General features: G+C 48.1%; 1 protein-coding gene across 1 annotated transcript in view; it reads right to left on the bottom strand.

The window, feature by feature from the left end:
* The window catches only part of Sox102f (transcription factor Sox102F), a 323902-nt gene extending 306616 nt beyond the window's left edge, over positions 1 to 17286 (bottom strand). The window contains exon 1 of the mRNA XM_076772749.1: positions 17266 to 17286. Coding sequence (XP_076628864.1) covers positions 17266 to 17271 — 6 coding nt within the window. The 5' untranslated portion in view covers positions 17272 to 17286. The remainder of the gene's footprint in view (positions 1 to 17265) is intronic.
* Positions 17287 to 18678: the final 1392 nt, after the last annotated feature.

Below are 18678 nucleotides of genomic sequence, written 5' to 3'. Positions count from 1 at the left end.
AGGGGGAAAAAATCGAAAAGATTACTTAACAACTATTACTCCGGGTACAATGAACGAACAGATAGAATACAGAGATCGGTATCGAAGCCACCAGCGTGATATTAATTCCAGCGGCGCGTACCGCGTAATGCAAGGTGTTTCGAAAAAAATTTTAACGCTTGTCCGAATGGAAATTTTTCAAAAGAACGGAACTGGAATCGCGGTATGTCGCAATTTCGTATGGACAAACTGATCGGGTGGTTAAGTTTCGTGATACGCGAATGACGCGCGAGGAATGATTTTAAAATCTTTCGAAGAGGGCTAAGTATGAGTGTATGCATCAAAGTACTCTGTAGAACGAAGTGTAGAATAATTCTGGATAATTTTTCCCTACTTATCTAAATGCAGTTACGTTGTTGCAAATTTCCTCATTAATTATATTTACATCGAACGGCGGAGAGCGTAGTTTACGCTTGTTACGGGTACGTAATAATGGACGATGTTGAATAATCAAATCTCGGCTAATATACGGATTTATTTACGCGTACGTCGGGACAAGAAGTAACCTATACGTAACAAATTGAAGGAAATTCATCTATGCAACTTGAAAGGTACGATAAGACACGATAATGTTTACATTTGTAGTCTATAAAATTTAATTAGCCAATTACTGCTATTTAATTAATCATCGAGTACCCATCTTCACGCTTCGTATGGATCCCGATTATATTAATTAAACGAGTCTCGAACGCTGTTCCACCCGTTATGCACATTCCGCTGATTTTCATCGCGTGCATTCGCGTTGAACTTTTGGCGCGGGCGGGAACTGTTAGGCAACAGGCATTCAGCGTGAAAAGAACAATTCGATGCAAATTAGAACCGTTCGCGTGTTGTGATGGCTCAAATGCTAGAATAATAACTTTGGTCTATGATAGAGTTAGATTCGTATCTGGATTCAGCAATTTTAAACCGCCATGACTTGGATGGTTCAAATTGGCTACAAAAGAGAATTCCTTGGGTGGAACGTGTTAAGTAGATCTTGAAATTTTGATTCGAGGATATATTATGACACATGTGGTTTTCCACTCGACGGAGGAGCACCTTACAAGTGCCCAAGTAGAGGCCAATTATTCAGCTACTTATTAATTGACAGCTTTAAGGACCCTAGAGCCCATCTAATCGGATTTACAAGAATCCCTCTTCGTGAATATGTCCATTATTCTGTTTGCTCCGATTCTTACAACCGTGCTCGCAATTTTTCTAAATCAAAGTTGCCCATTAATTGCAAGGCATCCGGTGTACAGAACGTAAAACGATTTCACCTCCAGCGTCCGGAATCGTCAGGAACGCCTTTAGGGGTGAGAACCGCGCGCGGAATTTTCGACGAGCGCTCGTTAAAGCGGATCGAAGGAACGGATCGACGTCCGCGATCCCGCGACTAATGACGTCCCCGTGTAAGCCGCGGATTGGACGCGTCACCTCGGTCTATGCACGTAGGTGCGCGCCTCGTAGTCAGGCCGGAACAATGCGCGGCGATCCGGTTAAGTGTGCACGCGGCGCGAACAGTCGGTGTGAATCCACACGAGGCTGACTGCCGCGGTGCCAACGTGCGTGGGCTGACAGCCTGACAAGCTGACAGCAAGCCGGACCCCGACCACCCGACACCTCACTGTCAGACGGACCAGGACTCTCCCGTAACTCCTTTGCTCTCGTCTCCTGCCTTCTTCCTCCCTTCTTCCCTTTCGGTGTCCTGCCCTCGCATCTCCACTGTCTTCCGTGATCCTTGCGATCGATCCTCCTCGAGCGATCCTCGCGGATCTCGATCGCGGCCGTCGAAATTCCGTCAAACTTGAAACAGACTTTTTTGCCAAGTTCAGGTTGCTTTGGACGCATCGAAAGTTCCCCAAAAATTATTTAGTTCGTTAGACATTTCTCTGAAGAGAAATCTTCCTATCGATTCCTCGTAGGATCCCCAACACAGCTGTCACCTAAAAGTACGGGAGTTGCCCAACGACTGCCAGTCGCAGCCGACAAATCCGTGTTGACAGGGAAAGCGTAATTTATTCGCGATACGGTCATCCATCTTGGATCGATCTGCAGATATATCTGTCCGAGTCGGAGAATCGAATACGTCGTGTGACCACTATAAATGCATGTATACTTTCGTGAATCCAATTGGACCGATGCACGACCCAGTAAATCTCGAGTTCTCGTGACGAGTTCGCCAGTTATCTCCTTACGAAACTCGAATCTTCCGCGCGCTGCGAGACTCACCTTTGCCAATTATCACGCGTCGTAAGAGTAATGTGAGCTAGACCGCAATTGATGATACAGTAGGACCTCCGTTATCCGAATCGATAGGTAGATACGATTATTCCAAAGAAATCTTCGAATAATGGAATGCTTACTTTTCCACGCACGCGATCCAGTGCGGCTTGGCTGGCCTGTCTGTCCATAACTTCCTATTTCTACTTACGCTAATGTCCAAGTCGTACTCTGTTCTACGCGTACCCTGTGAATTTCTAAAATTTTATTTATTTTCATATATTCAGCGATTACAGTGCACTGTAAAGCAGGATATAAATATCTCCGGTGCGCAACATTGTTAATAATAATTTCGTAGCGATGTCGATGGTGTTTTGTCCAAGCAGGGAGAGAAATCCGTCCCGTGACGTCGGTTCTCGCAAGCCAGGAATACAGTTACGTGCAACCACTTTGCGATTAAATTTTCTTTCAACAGTTTCCGGAGGAAAGCACGAGACGGAACAAGTCGACGCGATCCGAGGAACACAGTCGCTGGGTGCATTTGTTATCATGCGCGAGGAAGGTCTTCCACGGACCGGCCGTGGTTGTTGGCGCTTTTTCCGCGTGCGGCTGCGTTCAGAAAACAGAGAGAAAAAGGAAACACCAGCCTCCCAGCGGCCGTGGTCCCAGCCGCGCGAAGGTAAATTCCAACGAGCCCTCGAGTAGGAGATTTTCCCTCGGCCAGGAAGTACGAATCCCGAACAACCATTCGTCGTTTCGATGAAATTTATCACTGGTCACGGGACGTGTCTCGCCGCGAGAGGCATGCCTGACTACGACAACAACAAATAGGTACTTAGGCCCAATGGGATGTTCGGGCCGAAGAACAAGCGTGGATTCTACCGGTTTTTAATAATTGTACCTCCCTTTGCAATCTCCGGTCGCTTATCTGCCGCGAAACATTGAAAAGCCGGTCTCCGCGACGCACCGAGTGGATAATTCTCGCGTATCCACGCTCGACGCCTCCTCGGGAACCAAGATAGCGCGTTAACGCGTCTCGTGGCTCGTCGATACTCGCCGGATTCCATCGATACGTTAACGTTGCCGGAGGAACCATTAAAAACGTGGCTCTCTGGGTATTATGAATTCCTTTCGACGCAACTCGCATTTCGCACGTTAACTCCTCGTAAATACTTCTCTTTACAGCCGGGCAGCGCGTCGCGTGATCGAGCGTTGATCATAAACCGCTATCCTTAATAAACAGAGGCGCCTGTTATGGTCGCCTGCAACTTTACGGCGAGTTTAGTCGACCGATCGGGCGCTCAAAAATGCAAGCGATTCGTTTTTCGGTTAGTGTGGAATAATGAGCTCATCTTTATGCAATCGGTAGGCTTCTTTTTATACAACCCACTGTTATTGATGAAAATAGCTTGGGAAACATGCTTGACAGAAGTACTTTGCTGAGACACAATTCTCTTTAATATAAAATATCCTCGTTTTGCGGAGAGAATGAATATATATCTCGATGTAGGACGTCTCTGAATACGATTATCGTTGCATCTGCTAATCCAGGAAATCTTGCCTTAGATGCGACTCGATATAGTGATAGCTTCCTCTATAAAGGAATACTAGCTTATCTAAATCGCGAGAAACGGTTTAAGTGTATCGCCGCTTAGTGGCGTTGGAGCTTAAAGCCAAGGAAATCGAAATGTAAAATTAATTTTCAGTACGTCTCTAAAACGTAAATTAAAACGTAATAACGGTGAATTTAATTAACGTGTTGTACAGAGTGTTCTGTTATTCGGCGTACAACTGACGAGAGGGTGATTTCTCGCGAAAAGATAACATTCGAGTTGGGCATCGGTATAAGTAGAAACAGCGAGTAATGCACAGACGCGATTAGCGAAGAAAAATCTCCGAAACGAATCAGTCACCGACGTATCATATCCGCGAGAATGGCGTCGGTGATTTCGGGCGGCAGCCGCGATCGCAGTAAATTCCGCGCGACATAATAGCGCGACAGCTGCGTGACGGAGATTTACGCAGGTTACTTTGGCTATCCGAGGACTCTCGCGAAGGGTAGGTACGTATACCAAATTGGGAGCAATCGTACGTCTCATTAAGTATCGAACGGTTCGGTCGGTCCCGGGGCAGAGACAATTACCGCGTGAGCGACAGCAGCCTCGAGATAATCGGCCGGATAGAAGAGAAACGCGGACGTATATTTCACGTGGCCGTGGGTTTCTTCGATCCGTTCGTTTCCATCCGCGAGCCGGCGGGCTGCGGCGGTGTCTTACAATTCACGACAACGTCACCGGTGCAGATAACATCGAGGCAGCGCGCAACAATGCACCGGTGCCGATGCATACGACGCCGGAGAAGCCGGTAAATGTTTCGTCCGTACTGGATGATCCGGCTACGGAGAACTCCCCGGGGCTTTCTGTATGTTCTGTGTCGTTAAGCAACGAAGACTGGTCGCCTCGTTCGATACCGTAATGTTGCTCACAATGACACGGACGCATTATCGTTGTACAAATTAATGTAATACAGCTGACTCGACGATCGATGAGTAACAGCCCTTTAACACGACACGGTTTTTCCCCCCGGTTCGGGTTCGGCCATTTTATCGAACGCAACGCTCGCACCGTATCTCCACCGGAAATTTAATTTTCACTCGTACATATGGCTACTTCCTTTGTTTATCTGGCTGCCATCGCGTCGAAGGGTATCGCAGAAAAACGATTCGATAAAATCGTCTTCTAAAATAAAATATCTAGCCCGTTCGAAACGATCAATTTCGCGCGCAACGAAATTTAATTAAATGTATTTAACGATGTTTTAACTGCATTCCAGCTCTTCCGATCATGTGATCTTGTAATCCCACGCGATTGAAACTACTGAAATACGAAACGCGGTTAAATACATTGAATTAAATTTTGTTTTGTGGAAATTTGATCGATCAAAACGTGTTGGATATTTTGCTTTAGATATAATATTTTATCTCATCGTGCGTTCGAGTACGCCGCTGCAAGTTTAGTGGGAAGTTTATAACAGACTAGTTAAACGCATTTCTTTATGGCCATAGTAAAGATGTTATTATTACTATGAAACTTTTAAGGTCCACGGTTAAACAATTTGTAATAATTTCTTCGTTTAATACTTTGATGGAAATAATTTAGATGTGGGTCAAGCGATCGTGCAGGAACCTTTAATTTAATATCTTAAAACGCGAAATAATGGGAAGAGTCGATTTCTGCAAAACAGAGTACATAATAATAATAACATATCTTGACCCATCTTGTGTACAGAGAAAGGTACAAATAAGTATACCTTACGATAAGAAATATAAGGTACCAACTGTATGTGCTGTTATTAACCTAACCTCGAGAATATTTTCGATCGAAAGAAAAATGCAACTGCACTCGGTCGGTGCAGCATTGTATTTACGATAAAACCGAGGCTGCGACAAGACAGACCTCGTTATACGATTCGATTTCTTCGTCTGCCATTTTCTTTTATCTTCGACGAAACAGGAGAACTGTCCTCGTTGCGCAACGCATCCTGTAGGGAATTCGACCCAAATTATAATAATTTAAGGACGTTCTGCGGACCACATGCGTCATGTAATTGTAAATTAAAACAAGTATAACACGATACTTTGTACCGTACACGACATCTCCGGATCCAGAGCAAGCAAGGTGTTTTCGTTTTGGTAATTCGAATTTGGTCGGTCCGACAACGATCAAAATCGGTCGATCAAATTTACGTTGACGTCGGAAAAATATTACGGGGCCTGTAATCTAAAAAAAGTTTCGCTGGCACGCTGCCATTGATCTTCGTTAACGCAACGTCCGGGCAATTAAGCGCCTAATGCTTCCCTTACAGAATAAAATGCAGTGATACTTTCTTCGTATCGCGTGCAGCGTATAATTAATTCTTATGCCATTAAAGCGCTATCGCGTCCTATCGGACGGCGGGGCATGCCTGGTCCGGGATCGTAATTAAGCATGTAAAGTAATTATCATTTTTCTGCCAGTGTGAGGTAATAATTATAGTTCTTGCGTAATCTACAAAGAAAGGTCGACTAGGACGATTTACAATGTCGGCACTTCAATACCGTCGACGTTTGTCGTTCGAGTCTGCTGGTTATACATATGTCCATTGTACGCGACCACTGATTAGCTAGATTGAGAAACACGGTGAAGCTGAAATTAAGAGGAATGTTTGTCTTATCGATGAAACAGGCTTTACGATTAGTCTCGTTGGTTTATTTTACTCGTAACGATTCGCTCTTAAATACGATATGAAGCTGTTGGGATCCTCGCGACTCGTTCGAACAAAGGTACCGAGGTACTCATATTTTATAATTTTAACATATTTGTCAGGAAACACAATTTCATTAAACCCATCTGCTTTGAATTGACTTCTCCGAGCCTTATCTTTCATTATTCTGGCAGTAATAGGGCCTGAGAGTTAAAATAATGGTAAACATGTCAATTTCTGTACGAAACGAATGCTGATAGTCCGGTTGTCGTTAAAAGGATTAATGTGCCGATTACATTCTTAATGATTTTTCGTTTAAAGCGAACGTGCCAATCCTTGTTCCGAGCATGAATTCCGCAAACTTTCCCCTGTTGTATCGTCATTAAACCCAGTCGAAAACTCATTAGGAACGAGAAAAACATCGATATCGATGGAGCATCTTTATCTCAGTCACTAAACTCTCGAATTTACAATTATAAGTAGGGGTGCGCGCGAAACTTGTCGCTCCTTATCGGCTAGCGATACGCTAAGTATCGAATCGATGCCAATTTATAGTCCCTGATAGCCGATCGTTGACGCGACTGCGTTCTGGTATCGCGCGAAATCGATTCTCTTATCTCGTGTATCCAGCCAATAACGCGAAACGCGTTGTATGATCGTACAACGCCGTTAACTCGCACTCCGCATGCACTTATTAACCTTCGTTAACGCGTCGACGCCGATGAAAAATGTTAGATCGAATAGAAAGTGGATTTACCAATTTTTTTCGTTGTTCCTTATCTCTATATTCGCAGGGAAATTTATAGTTTTAATCACGGGCCACTTATCTTGAGTGAAAATCCTTGAGGAATGACCTTTCGACTAGTAACGGGACTACTCGTGCTACACGGACTCGACGATGAAAGTCACAAAATCAGGCTCGATCCGAGACTTTTAACGAGTAGGTCAGGCAATCCATCATCGTACCGAGACAATTCTTATTAGGACAACCTCCCTCCAACCTTCGCAAAGAAGCTGTTACCCAGCCCAACAGGGATCGCCGAAACCTTGGATCCCGGTTGTAAATCGAGCATCGTCATAGAAGAGTCTCGGTTGGCCGGAAGACAAAGAGGAACTGAGCGGTCAGCCTTTCACGTGGGCTTTCTTCGTGTGGACGCGAGGCATTGTTCGTCGGACGCGGTACATCAATTCCGCGGCGTTGCAAGAGCGTTTCCACCGCGTTCGCGTTCTCGCGCTCGCGCTCGCGCCTGCCCACGCGTTGCTGTCCCGGCGTCTCTCGCAGCGCGAGCTGCAAATGTTTCTCGGGCTGTTATAGATACTTACATAAAGAGGGAATGATGTATGCCCCTCGATGGGTAATATAATGTAGGCGGCTAACGAGAAAGGGCTCGGCGCTGGCTGGCAGCCCGCGCAAAAAGGGTGGATCCGTAAATTCGCAGCCTTCAACTAAATCAGCGCGAGTAACGACGCCCGTCGTCGCCCTCGCCCAACATCGTTCGCGCTAGGCCAGCTAGCGCGGCGCGCTGATCGCCGGAAGGCGCGCCGGATGGCCGAGACGGGTCGTGAAAAAGATCCTCCTGGACGGCCAGGAGGAGGAAGTCGTAGGGCGCGGGCAAAGTTAAGGGCCGAGCGCGTCCTCCGCAGCTTGTACATCCGAAGAACTCGGAAAAACGAACGATCGAACGACGTCCTCTCGAGACGACGCGACGGATCCACGGGACGAGCATCGCTAGTGATGCACCACGCGCAATTCCAGTGTTTTATGTTCGCGCCTATGCATGCATAACGAGCTCAGGGTTCGTAACTCTCTGTTTAAACCGAGTGCTGCGGGACTGGCGACCGGATCAGCGGCTAACAATCGTTTACGCCGGGACAGCAGGCTGCTGAGAACGTTGCTACGTCGATATCGAGCAATGATCGCGACTGGTACGTGGCCAAAAATTGACAAGTTCCATCGAGGGCCTAGCTCCCCAACAAACGCCAGGCATAAGTCTACGGTTCGATTGGCAACTCGCTATGCTTAGTTTCCTTTCGTAGAATCTCCCGACTGGACTGTCCAGTTCTATTCCTCTCGTCTCTTCTTTTCTCATCGTTTTTTCCGGCTAGTTCTTCCAGCGAACGCACGCCGGGGCAATAAGAGTTCAGAGTACCAAGTGCAATTGGGGAAGAACGTCCGTCAGGGCCTAATAAACCGTCCTTCGCGGTATATAAATGATTCTCGGCCGTGCATACTTCTATTCCGTAATGGCGGCGGCATTAACATAAGGATCTGTAGTCGCAACGTCCCCCGAGCGAGCGATTTAATAACCAATCGTACGCGGTTCGCATTCCGTCAATCCAGATGTATCCAATTAGTTAGTACCGGGTAGGTAATGAGTTTTAGTACCTATTGACAGCGGTCGGCGTATGCACGGCCATTAGCAATTCTAAATGGTGTCGTGCGAGAGCCGGTCATTAGGAGTAAACGTAAATAATAATTACACGTTGGAGAACAATCGGCCGGTGCCGTGGAGAATGTCCAGGTCGGGTGGCTGGCACGGCTCTCAGTCGATGGTCTCTCCGTCTTGGACTTTCCCTCTTTCTTTCCCTTCCTATCCATTCTCTGCCGCTTGAGGCCCATCTCCCTGCGACCTGTCTCCTTCCATCGTGTTCCCGTTGAGCTGCAGCCACGGCGCGGACCGCGGCTCCTCCGAGCGCTAAATAAAGTAAAAGTTTAATGGCGCACATCCGTTGTTCCGATAGATATCTTAATGCGACCGGATTTTCAAGTCCCTTGAGATAAGTGCGCGCCGATGAAACCCAACGGCGCATGGCCCGATAAATGACGCTGCCCTCTGCGGCGTTCTATGTTTTTTGGCCCGCCACGGGGACGCTGCCGCCTCTAATGACCGGCCCATAACAATGTCGATCGACGAAAAGGTTATTAGGCGGGATTCCGCGTCTACCGAGATCACGCCCCCGATAAGACCACGAATTCATTGTGTTATTTTTTCGCTCGAGAACCGTGATTCGCGCGGCCAGATACGCATCTCTCTCGTCTCAGCCCCAGTCCTCGGTCTCTCTGTTCTCGTGTTCCAACTTGCTTGAAAATTCCTGACGTCTCCAGGGCCAACCTGGAATGCAACTTGAACTGGTAAATACCCAACAGGAATAATTAGACGATTCGTATTCGATAATTATCGAACGTCAGGGAAGAACTGGTAATTTGTCTGGGTAAAAATGCAACGCAAACATTTTGTTTTTGCACGCGCCGGGATAAAAAGAAAGTTGGAATGCTGGGATTATCCTTTTCGCGTGAAGGCCTAGGTAAATCTAAAATTTGTCACGCCATTGTCGATTGCCATTCCCGTAACTAATCGCGCCTAAAAGAGACTTTCTGCCCCCGTGTGTTCCAGAGCTAGCCTCGTCTTTCTGGTCCCTTTTCTCGTTCGTTTCCACGTCTTCGTGCGATGCTGGTCGATCTGTATCTCGTCGAAACGGTTCTCCGTATACGATGGAGGAATTAAGCCGCGATTAGTTACTGTTGCGGTGGAAATTAATTGTAGACTGTCCAACGTCGAACGGTGGGCGTGAACGAGGAAGCAAAGGAAAGCCACTGGTTATTACGAAGTCGGGGCCTTAATAACTTGTACCGCTTTCATAAACGTTTACTTCTCTACCTCTCTGTTTCTCTTTCGTTCGTTCCTGTTACAAATAGAATTAGGCAACAGCGCACGGAACGGAGTCTGAATGGGAACATTTCCGCCGTAATCGGTATCCAGGAGCAATTCGCTGGTAACAACGATCAATTAACTGCTGTTTGCGATGGTGGAAGGCGGCGGTCTGATAGCTACAATTTTCTAAATTACGACTCCTGAAAATCGGTAGTACGTTTCCGTAGGTTTACAAAGTATAATGTAAATAGCGTGTCGTTTTGTGCCATGCCGCGTTATCGGTTTCGATCGGACGTTTTAACTTTCAATATTCGCGCTGACTATAATAACAGTAATCCAGATACCTTTTCCGATGGAAATGAAATTCTTGCGTATGCAAGGTAACTCTTTAATGGAGGAGTGAATTTATCTTTACGCTGGACTTTGAGTTGTATTAGAATTCCCCAGAGAATAATACAGTTTTCTTTTTTCAAAAAGTCAGAGACGAAAGAAAAATACACGCACAGTTTAACGAACGTTAGTAAAATCAAGATCGTGAGTTTCTTCTTTGGCTAAAGTTAATGAAGGTTCGCACGGTAGCCACGTGATCATAAGAGAGTTCATCAGCATTTAGCTATGGACGAGCACTTCGTCATCAGTCATCGTGCAATCCATCCTTCCAATAAAATATAATGAACGTTCTCTCCTAACGAGTGACGCGGTGGTTATATTTTCCTTTTTTTTTCTGTTAGGGTCACTTTCACCAGACTTTGTCTCATTAATATTAAATATAGCTCCCAGGCGTGTTGTACGTCGCTGCTGACTAAATTTTCCGGCTCGAACGGTACGTATTAAATACAGGTATTCCGAGATAAATGCTTAATACGAAAATACACCGCGAACGTACATTCTGATCGATTATAGTCGCCGATAGAAACGCGTAAGAGTCGAATTAGTAGCAGCGAAGGCAGGGTGCAACGGCAGCTGGAATACCTCCGAGGAATAAATAATGCGCGATATTTGCCAGGAAGGGACGACAGGATCGTGAGCTAACAAATTCAAAACATTCCTATTAAGCACCGGTCAGGGCTTGGGTCCGCAGAAAATCGAGCAGACGGGGAGGAAAAAAGCAGGGTCTCCAGATATAATCCCGACGTTCCGGCAGTCAGTTGATCAATATTCCTGTCAAAGGGAAGTGCTCGGCGGCGATCGGAGGTACGATCGGCCCGAACGATTACATTAGGGTTTCGTTGTCGACACTCCCGAAAAGAAACACGATCGCGGTGCCAAGGTGTAAAACGAGACCGACAGAACAACGCGCAAACTCGAGAAGAGGTGGACGCGTGACACGGGACACGGGGCCTGGAAGACGGGAAGACGGGCCCGGTTAATGTTTAAGAGACCATCGGACGAGTAAATATTCGCGGTGGTGGTGAGAGACAACCACTGTGAAGATCAGGATCCGTGAGTTCTCGAACGACACCGTATAGACGGTACCGTGGCAGGTGAGTTATATTCGTTAGCTGACCGGATGATTCCAGGACCCGGGCCCACAGATACCCCGGGGGGAACGAGGTATCCCAGCTTTATTCCAGTTTAAACGGTCCGTCAAAGTCACCATTACCATTCCGGTTCGCGCGAACCATTTATTTATGCGGTGCCGGGACGCGCCGCTTATTTATAGCCGTCAATTAATTATCGCTGAATAATGAGCGCGCACAACCGCGGAATACATTAGCCGAATCGCCATTCTTACCGGCGTTTACTCGCGTTGGGGGCGGCCGATTCTCTCTCCTGGTCGAGTCTCCCTTTCCATTCTCCCTTTCCATCTCTCTGCCTCCTCTCTTCCCCATCATACCCCCCCTTGAAGGCCGGCTTCGATTTGTTCGGAACGAGCTTTCCTGTCCATGCGTGGTTCATTGTTCGTGTCCCTGAACGACACGGCACGACTGTGGTCTTCGTTGTACGCTCCCTGTTAAGCTGAAATAGGATCCGGTTCAGGTGTTGTCCTTTATGGCCGTCGAGAAAAAAGACTCGTGTTCCGCGACGCTCTCTTTCCATGCCACGCAAACAGGCAGAGAAACGCAAATTAATTTGCCTCCGCGGCGAAATTGATGCACTTATCGGTGGTATCGAGACTGCCCAGTTGCAGCTTTCAAGCAACCTTATGTACAGGCTGCTCCAGCAATGGTGGACTATAGCAATGATTCTTAAGATGAACGTCGATGAAAGAGTTTTCTGTATTTTATTGTTAATAACGCGTGACGACACGTTTATAAATTACGATAAATACCACGTAAGAATGCGGGTAGTGAAAGTTAATAAGAATTTAGGAATCTCGAAACGCTCGGTGAAGCGAAGCATGGCGCAAAGTGCGCGAAGTAATGGCGTGGAAAGGGCCGAAAAGAGATTCTATGGGGGCCCGCGGGGCGGTGAGGCCCCGGGAGTCCCCGGTTCATCGATTACGCGGGCATACGGTGTTGAGTGCCGGCCGCGAGTATATATGGGACGCGGTCGAATAATAATAAACGGGGATAAATAGCTAACGAAGAACGCGAATGGTTGCATGGCTATTGGCCATTCATATAGACGCGGGCCAGGGCAGGCTTTGGCTGGTCTTGGGCGTGCAGAGCGAGCCAGGCCAGGGGGGTGCGCTCTGGCAAACTGCGCTTGTCCACCGGGGACAATAAATGACATTGGACCGTGGTTCTCGCGACGATACGACGGCACGACCGGCAGTTTCTGCTCGGTTTCTCTCTGTTCCTCTTGCCTCGGTCTCCGTCTCCGGCGACTCCTCCGCGTCTCCGTCTCCCTCCGTCTCGCCTCCCTTGGTCCTCTTCTGTCTCCTTCGTCCGAGCGTAGGCAGGTTGGCATACGAGCCGCGGTCAACTCGCCAGCTCCTCTCTCTGCTCTAATGAGCTTGCTATTATTTGCTTTATTGAATGCAATTAGAGCTTACTCCGTGTCCCTGTCCCCGTACCCGGCCGCTCCCCTCTCTGCCACCCCTTTGCCCGACTTCGTCTCTCCTCCTTGGTCCTCGTACGAGTCTCCTCGTCTTCAGCGGTGGGCTCGTGCACATCCACGGCCCCTGGGTAATCCGCAGGTCCACGGAACGGTGTTGGTGAATAAACGGGGGGGTCCGTGTGTCGCTTGCATGTATACCGTACGCGTGTACGCCGACGGTGTATCGCCGAGAGGAGACGGCGGGGCATAGCAATCAGCCACAGACATGCATCCACCACACTACTGTGTAATTTCTAGAACAAAAACCTCGTCCGTAATTGTGTTCATTATCTTCGGGGGCTCCAGAAACAAAGCGATAGCTGCAGGGTGATGAAGAGAGAGAGAGAGAAAAAGAGAACGAGATGGACGAAAGACAGTGTCGGATATCGAGAATCGCGCGAAATTTCCGCCGTGCGCGAGTTTCATCCTGAGGACCGGTTGGAGCCACGGCGCGTCAGGACGCCGCTGAAATTACCGATTTTTTGCGCGCGTGATTCGGTAGCCTGGCGATTCTTGACCTGCCCCCATTCCCCGTTCGTTGTTTCGATCGACTTTTCTTCCGCGAAAGAACCCTACCGAGAAACGGGGAACGTCTCGACGGCTGGTTTTTCTCGCGACGCTCTTGGCACGCAAGGGTCTGTAGTTTGCCGCGATTAGCCGGACGCAATCTGTTCGTCGTTAGCTGTAATAGTGTTTGAATATCGCTCGCGAGAGATTTCTTACCCCCCGTTTACGACCGACTCGGATTTAAATTGCCGTGGAATGGACTCGCGCGCGTTGGACGCCGCGGGGCCAATTGTCCGACAGAGATATCATTCCCGACGGCCACGGGGCAACGCGAAAATTCGGCGTAAATTGCGCCGAGAAAGCGTTCCGTTTAAAAACGAATCACCTGGCCGCTCTACTAAGCGAGTTTTAATGACTCGGAGCGCATCGTGCGTCGAGCGTTCCGAGCCTTACCCCGAAATTCGTTTCATCGGAGGAGTCATCGGCCTCGACGCGAGAGGAAAGTGGAGCTTCGCGATCATCCGGAAGAAAACGGCTCCGGAACAGTAATAACAGTAATAAAAGCGACATCGACTCGGATAACATGATAAGTTTGGACACGGGGTTCAAAGTTATCCAAACTTGATTGTTCGGTTCGTGAAACGTGAGATTCTGAAAGATTTACCTTTCAAAGTCCTGTCAAAATCGCGAGGAAAGAGCACGCATCGCGGATGTTGTTCGTGCATCCAATGTTTTGATGTTAGAAATCATCTTATTGAGAGCTCAAATTGCTGTCTATTTATTACCGGTCATTTATCAATTCTTTTAACAATCTCGTGCCGGGCAGCTGTCAGTGACTGCATTAGATATCGCGTGTGTCGTACAGGAGATCCGAGCTTTTAAAATATGAAAAATGAATGCTCCCGCCGCCAGTAATAGTTTTCAAGTAATCAGTTTGCAACTGTTTATGTAAGAGACGCTGTACAAAAATAGGTTAAGTCGATTACGGACGATATTGATAGCGCTGTGGCTTAACAGGTGAAACTGATGGATCGATCCATTTGTTAGGTTAGGTTAATAGGTTAATAGCGGTGCATAGCTGTACCTCGCCTTTGCATCGTAACTACACATTTATCTACTTATACTTCTGGATAAAATAGCACCGATCGCATTCGTTACATAACGAATACAGTTCCTCTTTTTTTCTGATTCCTTCTTTATCTCTGACCATTTCCAAAATTGGAACTGGGAGGATCAAGCTCTGCTGGGTGGTTTCACCTTTTAAACTCTAGTTGCCGCAGCTCAGAAATATATCCACGATTTTCGGTTGCTTTAGAAATCGGTGTCGGACCATTTGAGGCATTTCCTTGTCAGTATCCGCCATGCTAACTGTTTCGGCAATCAGAGTATATTGTTCGCCAGACTTTCTTTCGAGTGCGAGATATGCTTCTCGCTCGCCATCGGTCAAGAGCGTGACCGGCAAAATCTTTATCCAAAAGTAATTACCGGGAACCCCTATAAATAAAAAAAGCAATACGCTCTCGTGTCTTTCTTAGCGAACAGAGCCTATATTAGAGTATTTCCGCAGCCCTCCCGAGGTCGAGACCCGGAAACGATAGCCGGTAATGCGTTTCCAGAAATACTCGGGTAATGAAGTAAAATTCTCCGGTTCGGAAGACCATACACAGCAAACTACTAATACTCGGTGTCCGACCACGCTACCAATAAGTTCCCGACGCTGGTACACGCGAGCCACTCCTCTCGATCCCCCTACGAGTCCACCTCCCTATATTGCAACAGTTTGTTGAACTTGAAAGCAACAGTTCCGAACGCAGCCGATCCCAGCATCCCCGGTAATCTATCGATAACGAAACTCACCACGGGGATCGAGGAACACGCGTTTTCCAGGGTTTCGTGCGAACCCGATAGGCCATTCTCGGGACGTAGGTCGCCATCATCGGTTGCACCGGTCGGCGGTACCCGTGTAAAACGCGCGGTGGTCGGTTATACGTGCCCGTTCGTCTCGAATGGATAGGATAAAGGAGAGGCACGGGAGAAAAGGTAGGCTAGGGACGTGGAGAGAAAGAGCGAAACGTGGGGGATCGGCGCGGAAACCAGGGGTGAAGCGGGGTCTCGAGGTGGTGTAATCTACGTAGCGAGTAGGTAGGATGGGCAGTGGATACACCGGCTACGTATAAGTATAATGACTGGCACTTCTATGCATTATCATACCGCTGGGGCTGGCTCCGGTGGTGGCTGGACGGTCCGTGCGGTGCCTGGGATCAGCCGTGGTCGGGGAGATGAATAATTTCAGGACGGGCACGCAATTACGTGCGCGTACGTCTCGCGTACCAAGTAGCCAGTCGACGGGCCGCGCACGCACACGCGCACACGTGGCAACGAGCCATGGACACCGTAGAGCCGGACGGCCCGCGGAACCCATACCCCCCTCCCCCCTCGTCGCTCCACAATCTTGGTATCATTTATATTTCACTGCGGGCAATTATTTCGGGCCCCGGCCGTGCCCATCGGGTGTCCGATAAGTTCGAACCGCCGAGCCATGGCGACCATCACTCGCGGTGCTACCACGCGGTGATCCCCTTGTCGCGGACGATCTCGTGTGCATGCGCATTTTCCTGATCCCTCGACGCGCACCTCCATCGAGCACGCGTCTTTTCGCGATAAAAATTTACTCGCATTCCCTTTGAATTTAAAAGAATTCTCTCCACGCTGATTCGTAAAACTACACCGAATAACAAACATGGCGGCTACGAGAATCGATAGTTGTATCGCTGTTATTGGTAAAACCGTATAGAACGAACGCGATTGTTGTCCTCGACGGATCTGGCGCGAGGCAACGGGGACCTGAATTTCGATACGCAACGGGGCTGGGTGCACTCGAGACTAATTGAAACGGGCACCGAGGGAAGAGCGGACTCTGGAACACGGTTCGCAAACATATTGCGTAATCGGTAATAACTCCGGGCCGGGCGTTCCGCCTTAGTATCGGGGCATTAATTATCACGCCGTGACGTTTCGCTCGATCTTCTAATAACGGGCAGGTCCAGGGGCGGACACGCGCATAAGACGAGGCAATTCAGATATCGTGGTGTTCAGGCTCATTCCCACAGTCCGATACTCCAAGGGCCGTGGTGCACACTTATCAGATATACGCGACCGAGCGCACACTCGTATAATTTATACATCCAGCGTGGATCCAGCGCATGGGCAATAGTTAAAGCCTGTTAATTTCCGGCAGTGAAGTTATATCCGGCGCTAAAGTCCGATGCAATTAAACGTTAGATGCTACCGCGCGGTCCGGGGGTTAAAGCGGCATCCACTCGTCTATAACGAGGACACTTTGAATTTCAAGGCAGCCAAAGGGTGGCACAGCTCGACGAAGGGTGAGCACCACCAGAAGGTAGGAAGGGAAGACCACACTCGTACGGTTCCTCGCTTTAGTAATTCTATATGGAGTCTCCTATATTCGATCGTCTCGAGGATTTTCTTCATTATAAGTTTCAGAGCGACGGTATACCGGTGCGGAGTAATGCCGCGGATCGCAAGACTTTCCACCGAGGAGCACGCCTATGCCCGTTCATTTTCGAATGGTTGCGCTTCAATTTCACTTCACGCTCGCGCAGCATGCACGACTTACCAACATGTCTTTTAACGATTTGCCGGGCCGAGGGATCACCAGTTAACCACTTTGAAGATGCGCGACGAGCACGTGCAACCTCCTCGTATCAGCGGACGCGGATTTCACTTGAGATACGCCGCCCCGTGAGCAGGCTCGTCCAACCGCCGCTCGATTATCGGATCGGGTCCACCAGGACGAAGGATCGTGTATCCCGCGGTATTTCACTCGGAAGTTCGTACACACCGCGTTCTGTGTTTTTGGTATCGGCCATACGGGAGCTGAATTATTCTGCCGATAACGGGAACACGGAATGCCTCGATGTTCTTGCCCTGGCGATTAACGTTCGCTCGGTAGGGTAAAGTCGATTTCACGCAGATTTTATCCGGTACTGGATGAAACCTATACTCTGCTTAATTGAATATTCTGCCTGGAATAACCGTAAGAATCACCTATCGGTCAGACTTGCTCTCTCATAGTTTGAGAGATCCTGTATCAAATAATAATGTTTAGCGACAGTCCAATTATTCGGTGCTCAAGATTTAACAATAGATTAAAAATGAACGTACGGTTACTAAAAGCAAGATACGTCTCTCAAAAAAAATAATACAATGTGGGTCGTTTGGTCTCCACCCTACCAATCGAAAGATAATCAACCACACCAGCTGCAAGTAACATCGAACCAATTCCCTCGTCCCTGCGATATCAACCCTTAATTGCCACTCCCGTTACACGCTCGGTTCCCATAAGTCTCACGTAAAATTAACGTACGCTTTCAAGGCCACAATTATCTCGTACTTGGACTTCGGTAATTCTATTCATTGAAACCGAACGCGAAATTGAAACAATCGGTCACAGCACACTTTCACGGTAAAAATTACATATTATTAATCGAACCAAGTAAGCACTTGCAAAGAGGGGGACAAGAATTATTTATAATAACGTATGTAATATTTTTTGTCTCGAAGAACACTGTTTGATCTCAGATACGTTAAACCATCTTATAATCGTGTTCCGTGTCTCGGAGTACCTCGCCCTTTAGAATTTTTTCTAGGCCTATATAATTGATACAAAAAACCGGCAATTACTCACGGACGCGACATTTCGATCAAGATAAAAGTTTTGCTCATCGCCGTTTACAAGCCGGAGAGATAAAAGAGCCTCTAACTCAATTTCGTCATTCTCCGTGTTCGTGTTTGGCATGCGGAATCACCCCTTGCATGGTTAACACCTGCCGTCGAACACCTTGAACGTTCTTTCTGGAACGAATTAATTATTCGCGTCGTACATTGGCTGTCAAGACAGCTCGCGTAACCGGTGACCGAAGGTCGACCCACTGCACCACTTCACACGAGGACTTTGCGCGCGAAGAAACGGCACACCGGTGTCCCGTGGCCGTCGTCGATATATCCCGCAATCTGTCTGACACTTGCT

The sequence above is a fragment of the Colletes latitarsis genome, chromosome 1 (genome assembly GCF_051014445.1).
Source record: "Colletes latitarsis isolate SP2378_abdomen chromosome 1, iyColLati1, whole genome shotgun sequence".
Taxonomy (NCBI): domain Eukaryota; kingdom Metazoa; phylum Arthropoda; class Insecta; order Hymenoptera; family Colletidae; genus Colletes; species Colletes latitarsis.
The sequence above is the reverse complement of the archived record's forward strand: the minus strand, read 5'-3'. Positions and strand labels throughout refer to the sequence as shown.